The 7,500-nt window shown below is 41.9% G+C and overlaps 1 protein-coding gene across 1 annotated transcript in view; it reads left to right on the forward strand.

The window, feature by feature from the left end:
• pik3r4 (phosphoinositide-3-kinase, regulatory subunit 4) overlaps positions 1-7,500 on the forward strand; it is a 63,645-nt gene that overhangs the window by 32,210 nt on the left and 23,935 nt on the right. The window contains exon 14 of the mRNA XM_055163622.1: positions 7,352-7,500. This exon is cut by the window's right edge and continues 50 nt beyond it. Coding sequence (XP_055019597.1) covers positions 7,352-7,500 — 149 coding nt within the window. The remainder of the gene's footprint in view (positions 1-7,351) is intronic.

The raw sequence follows: 7,500 nt of genomic DNA on the forward strand, positions 1-7,500 counted from the left end.
TGAACATGAGCAGTTTGTGTTGATATAGACTTAGACAAACTTTATTGATCCACAGAGAAATGATTTGTTCAGGAATCACACGTCACAAAATAAAATCAGAACAAAGAGTAAAAATTTAAACGTGATAATAAATTGTGAATAAGGATCAGTGAAGATTCAAAAACGCTGTTCTCTGTGTCATGATCGTTTCACTCACACGGCACACGGCCAAAAACTTGTTTTAGTGTGAAATAATGTTTCAGGAAACGACCTTTATCTGTAATCTTCCTTATTTGGGCCTGATTCCAAAATAAAACAGTTTTTGGCCGTGGCTCGTGTGTCTGTGGCGAACACGTTTCCCTTTTGTGTCGCTGTTGTGCGTTTGTGTGTCCACTGGGTCTCTGGTTTGTGTGTTTTGTGTTTCGTTTGACTCGAGCGCCACAAAAGCCCACACATCCTCGTGTCCTCAGCTGGGGAACTCAGATATTTCACTTGGCGCGTGACCTTCTCAAAGGCTCTGTGGGCCTCTGCAGAGAAGATCCAACTTCTCATGTTTGATCCAAGATTTTCCTGAAAGAAAAAAGCACGAGTCACTGAAGCCCAACGAACATCAAACATCTGTGGAAATTCTACTGAAATTCTACTGAACTCAGCTGGAGACACACACAAACACACACACACACACACTATACACACACAAACACACACAAACACAAACACACACAAACACACACAAACACAAACACACACACACAATACACACACACACACTATACACACACAAACACACACAAACACAAACACACACAAACACAAACACACACACACAATACACACATACAGACACATACACACACACACAATACACACACACAGACAATACACACACACACTATACACTGTATAGTGTGTGTGTGTGTGTATAGTGTGTGTGTGTGTATTGTGTGTGTATAGTGTGTGTATAGTGTGTGTATAGTGTGTGTGTGTGTGTATAGTGTGTGTGTGTGTATAGTGTGTGTGTGTGTGTGTGTGATAGTGTGTGTGTATAGTGTGTGTGTATAGTGTGGTGTATAGTGTGTGTATAGTGTGTGTGTGTGTAGTGTGTGTGTGTGTGTGTGTATAGTGTGTGTATAGTGTGTGTATAGTGTGTGTGTATAGTGTGTGTATAGTGTGTGTATAGTGTATAGTGTGTGTATAGTGTGTGTATAGTGTGTGTGTATAGTGTGTGTGTGTGTGTGTATAGTGTGTGTGTGTGTGTGTATAGTGTGTGTATAGTGTGTGTGTGTATAGTGGTGTGTGTATAGTGTGTGTATAGTGTGTGGTGTATAGTGTGTGTATAGTGTGTGTGTGTGTGTGTGTAGTGTGTATAGTGTGTGTGTGTGTGTATAGTGTGTGTGTGTATAGTGTGTGTGTGGATGTGTGTGTGTGTGTAGTGTGTGTAGGTGTGTGTATGTTGTGTGTGTGTGTGTGTGTGTGTGTGTGTAGTGTGTGTGTGTATGTGTGTGTGTGTGTGTGTATAGTGTGTGTGTATAGTGTGTGTGTAGTGTGTGTGTGTATAGTGTGTGTGTATAGTGTGTGTATAGTGTGTGTGTATGTGTGTGTGTGTGTGTGTAGTGTGTGTGTGTGTGTGTAGTGTGTATAGTGTGTGTATAGTGTGTGTGTGTATAGTGTGTGTGTATAGTGTGTGTATAGTGTGTGTGTATGTGTGTGTATGTAGTGTGTGTGTGTGTGTGTAGTGTGTGTATAGTGTGTGTATAGTGTGTGTATAGTGTGTGTGTAGTGTGTGTGTGTGTGTATAGTGTGTGTGTATAGTGTGTGTATAGTGTGTGTGTAGTGTGTGTGTGTGTGTGTAGTGTGTGTGTAGTGTGTGTGTGTGTGTATAGTGTGTGTGTAGTGTGTGTGTGTGTGTGTATAGTGTGTGTATAGTGTGTGTGTGTAGTGTGTATAGTGTGTGTATAGTGTGTGTGTAGTGTGTGTGTGTGTGTGTATAGTGTGTGTAGTGTGTGTGTGTGTAGTGTGTATAGTGTGTGTATAGTGTGTGTGTGTATAGTGTGTGTGTATAGTGTGTGTATAGTGTGTGTGTAGTGTGTGTGTATAGTGTGTGTGTGTGTGTGTAGTGTGTGTATAGTGTGTGTGTATAGTGTGTGTATAGTGTGTGTGTGTAGTGTGTGTGTGTGTGTGTGTGTGTGTGTGTAGTGTGTGTGTAGTGTGTGTGTGTGTGTGTGTGTGTGTGTGTAGTGTGTGTGTGTGTGTGTGTGTAGTGTGTGTGTGTGTGTGTATAGTGTGTGTGTAGTGTGTGTGTGTGTGTGTATAGTGTGTGTATAGTGTGTGTGTGTGTTGTACAGCACATGTGCAGATGATTTAAAAGCCATTGAAAACATCAGAATTCCTCAGAATTTGACTCAGGATCTCACCCAGGACAAACACACTGAACACACTGGACCAGGACTGGACCAGGACTGGACCAGGACTAGACCAGGACCAGACCAGGACCAGGACCGGACCAGGACCGGACCAGGACCGGACCAGGACCGGACCAGGACCGGACCAGGACCGGACCAGGACCGGACCAGGACCGGACCAGGACCGGACCAGGACCGGACCAGGACCGGACCAGGACCGGACCAGGACCGGACCAGGACCGGACCAGGACTGGACCAGGACCGGACCAGGACCGGACCAGGACCGGACCAGGACCGGACCAGACCGGACCAGGACTGGACCAGGACTCAGAGTATTAAAGGAGTCAGTGTTGGAATAAATAAGTCGACATTAAAATAATGACGTTCAAGCACAACTTTTTTATTTCCTCATCACACTCAGCAGGACATGTTCAGACCCGGTTCAGACCTGGTTCAGACCCGGTTCAGACCTGGTTCAGACCCGGTTCAGACCTGGTTCAGACCTGGTTCAGACCTGGTTCAGACCCGGTTCAGACCTGGTTCAGACCTGGTTCAGACCTGGTTCAGACCGGTTCGGTTCAGACCTGGTTTCAGACCCGTTCAGACCTGGTTCAGATCTGGTTCAGACCTGGTTCAGACCCGGTTCAGACCTGGTTCAGATCTGGTTCAGACCCGGTTCAGACCCGGTTCAGATCCGGTTCAGACCTGGTTCAGACCCGGTTCAGACCTGGTTCAGATCTGGTTCAGACCTGGTTCAGACCCGGTTCAGATCTGGTTCAGACCTGGTTCAGACCCGGTTCAGACCTGGTTCAGATCTGGTTCAGACCTGGTTCAGACCCGGTTCAGACCTGGTTCAGACCCGGTTCAGACCTGGTTCAGATCTGGTTCAGACCTGGTTCAGACCCGGTTCAGACCTGGTTCAGATCCGGTTCAGACCTGGTTCAGACCCGGTTCAGACCTGGTTCAGATCTGGTTCAGACCTGGTTCAGACCCGGTTCAGATCTGGTTCAGACCCGGTTCAGACCCGGTTCAGACCCGGTTCAGACCCGGTTCAGACCTGGTTCAGATCTGGTTCAGACCTGGTTCAGACCCGGTTCAGACCCGGTTCAGACCCGGTTCAGACCTGGTTCAGATCTGGTTCAGACCTGGTTCAGACCCGGTTCAGATCTGGTTCAGACCCAGTTCAGACCCGGTTCAGACCTGGTTCAGATCTGGTTCAGACCTGGTTCAGACCCGGTTCAGACCTGGTTCAGACCCGGTTCAGACCTGGTTCAGATCTGGTTCAGACCTGGTTCAGACCCGGTTCAGACCCGGTTCAGACCCGGTTCAGACCTGGTTCTTGGGCTGCAACTAACAATTATTTTCTTATTGATTAATCTATCAACTATTTTTTTTATTAATTAAAAATTAAAAATTTAATTATAACTTTTTATGACTATGAACATCGACAGTATATACAGAACTATAGGAGGATATAGACTGTATATACAGAACTATAGGAGGATATAGAGTGTATATACAGAGCTATAGGAGGATATAGACTGTATATACAGAACTATAGGAGGATATAGACTGTATATACAGAACTATAGGAGGATATAGAGTGTATATACAGAGCTATAGGAGGATATAGACAGTATATACAGAGCTATAGGAGGATATAGAGTGTATATACAGAACTATAGGAGGATATAGACAGTATATACAGAATATAGGAGATATAAGAACTATATATAGAGAACTATAGGAGGATATAGAGTGTATATACAGAGCTATAGGAGGATATAGGATAAAGAATATAGGAGGATATAGAGTGTATATACAGAACTATAGGAGGATATAGAGTGTATATACAGACTATAGGAGGATATAGAGTGTATATACAGAACATATAGAGATACAGAGCTATAGGAGGATATAGAGTGTATATACAGAACTATAGGAGGATATAGAGTGTATATACAGAGCTATAGGAGGATATAGACAGTATAGAGTATAGATATAGAGTGTATATACAGAACTATAGGAGGATATAGAGTGTATATACAGAACTATAGGGATATAGGATATAGACAGTATATACAGAGCTATAGGAGATATAGTGATATATACAGAACTATAGGAGGATATAGAGTACAGAGCTATATATAGTGTATATACAGAACTATAGGAGGATATAGACTGTATATACAGAACTATAGGAGGATATAGAGTGTATATACAGAGCTATAGGAGGATATAGAGTGTATATACAGAACTATAGGAGGATATAGAGTGTATATACAGAACTATAGGAGGATATAGAGTGTATATACAGAACTATAGGAGGATATAGACTGTATATACAGAACTATAGGAGGATATAGATATATACAGAGCATAGGAGATATAGAGTGTATATACAGAGCTATAGGAGGAAATATAGAGTGTATATACAGTATAGGAGGATATAGAGTGTATATACAGAACTATAGGAGGATATAGAGTGTATATACAGAACTATAGGAGGATATAGAGTGTATATCATAGAACTATAAGGATAGACTGTATATACAGAACTATAGGAGGATATAGAGTGTATATACAGAGCTATAGGAGGATATAGAGTGTATATACAGAGCTATAGGAGGATATAGAGTGTATATACAGAGTATAAGGAGGATATAGAGTGTATATACAGAACTATAGGAGGATATAGAGTGTGTATACATACGAAGCTATAGGAGGATATAGACTGTATATACAGAACTATAGGAGGATATAGACAGTATCTACAGAGCTAAGGAGGATATAGAGTGTATATACAGACTATAGGAGGATATAGAGTGTATATACAGAGCTATAAGAGGAATAGAGTGTATATACAGAACTATAGGAGGATATAGACTGTATATACAGACTATAGGAAGGATATATGAGTGTATAACAGAACTATAGGAGAGGATATAAGAGTGTATATACAGAACTATAGGGGATATAGAGTGTATATACAGACTTATAGGAGGATATAGAGATGTATATACAGAACTATAGGAGGATATAGAGTGTATATACAGAACTATAGGAGGATATAGACAGTATATACAGAGCTATAGGAGGATATAGAGTGTATATACAGAACTATAGGAGATATAGAGTGTATATACAGACTATAGGAGGATATAGAGTGTGAATATACAGAGCTATAGGGAGGATATAGAGTGTATATACAGAACTATAGGAGGATATAGACAGTATATACAGAGCTATAGGAGGATATAGAGTGTATATACAGAACTATAGGAGGATATAGAGTGTATATACAGAGCTATAGGAGGATAATAAGTATTTGAACTCTGCTGTTTTGCAAGTTCTGCCACTTAGACTCCTGGAGGGTCTGAACTAGGTGTGGGCGATATCTCGATATTTTAAATATATCGAGATATTTTTTAAACTCGATATGGATTCTGACATATCGTATATATCGATATAATGCTTATATTCAATTTTGATTTGGCCGCTTCGCTTGTTTGTCTTCTCTGTGCGCCGCCGCCTCCTTGACTTTTGTCGCTCGTGTCTCCTTCGCTCCTCACTGCTGCTGTGAAGGTGAAAGTTGGTGCCAGTGAAAAGCTTCCAGCACCACGAACCTTCTCCACCATTTACAGACAAGAACATCAGCAGCACATCCACTGTCACAGAGAGAACACTCATATGAACACTGAGTCGTGTCCTTTAGTGCGACAGAAGCTGAACCGCATGAGCGGCACGTGGAGTGAGCTGTTTATGCAAATGAGCCATGTGCTTAAGTTTAGTTTCTGTGAAACGTAAATACTTGCGCAAAACTGCATTAAACACATTATAATGTCAAACGGGCTGATGTAAAGTTTATTTCTGCAGAAGATTTTAATGAATAATCTGCTGCAGTGTCACTTGTACAACAGTGTTTGGAAACGTTGGCTTTGATCTGCAGTGGATTGTGGGATTAAACCTCAGATCCTGATGCTGGTGAGGGTTAGATCTGATAGATCTGCTTCTGCTGGAGAAGAACATGGATCTGTTGAAATAAAGAACCTCCCAATCTTCCTCTGCTGAAGATGAACAATTCAACTCGAGCTCATCTTTGCATTAACTCTGTTAGAACCATAACCATGTGCTTCTTCAGATTTATGAATGAAAATAAGGAAATATGCATTATTTCTTTTATTTTATTTTACACTTAAATTATTATTTATGTAATTAGGGATTTTTTGTAATCTTAAATGTGGCAGAAGCACTTTGTTCCTACATGAACTGCCGACCTCTTGCAAAATAAAAAAAAAAAAAAAAGACCTGATGGAATTTGGCAGATTTGTTTTTGCAGTTTTCAGTTTTAGGGAGTTATTTTTTCCTGTACAGATATGGAGATATATATCGTATATCGAGATATAGTAAAATATATGGAGATATATATCGTATATCGAGATATAGTAAAATATATGGAGATATATATCGTATATCGAGATATAGTAAAATATATGGAGATATATATCGTATATCGAGATACAGTAAAATATATGGAGATATATTTTTTGATCCATATCGCCCAGACCTAGTCTGAGCTGTTGCAGGTTCACTGTGAGAGACAGAATCTAAAAAGAAAAATCCAGAAATCACAATGTCTGATTTTGAAAATATTTCTGTGTGATACAACTGCAAATAAAGATTTAAAGACCTGTCGGCGAGAACTCGACCCTCAAAGACCTGTTAGTCCACCTCCATTTATCATCCCAAATCACATGCTCCCGGTTCTGACTCAGTTCTGACCCGGTTCTGGCCCGGTTCTGACTCAGTTCTGGCCCGGTTCTGACCCGGTTCTGGCCCGGTTCTGACCCGGTTCTGACCCGGTTCTGGCCCGGTTCTGACCCGGTTCTGGCCCGATTCTGACCCGGTTCTGACCCGGTTCTGGCCCGGTTCTGACCCGGTTCTCTCTCTTCTTCTCTGTTCTCTCTCAGGGCATGACGGAGGAGGAGGAGGACAAACTGTTGGCGTTGAAGGATTTCATGTTGAAGTCGAACAAGGCGAAGGCGTCGATGGCGGAGCAGAGTCAGACTGAGCGCGCTCAGAGCGGCATCATCGACCTGGGAACACTCGGCATCATGGG

The sequence above is a fragment of the Boleophthalmus pectinirostris genome, unplaced genomic scaffold (assembly GCF_026225935.1).
Source record: "Boleophthalmus pectinirostris isolate CB_2022bp ecotype Guang Dong unplaced genomic scaffold, ASM2622593v1 HiC_scaffold_6, whole genome shotgun sequence".
Lineage (NCBI taxonomy): Eukaryota > Metazoa > Chordata > Actinopteri > Gobiiformes > Gobiidae > Boleophthalmus > Boleophthalmus pectinirostris.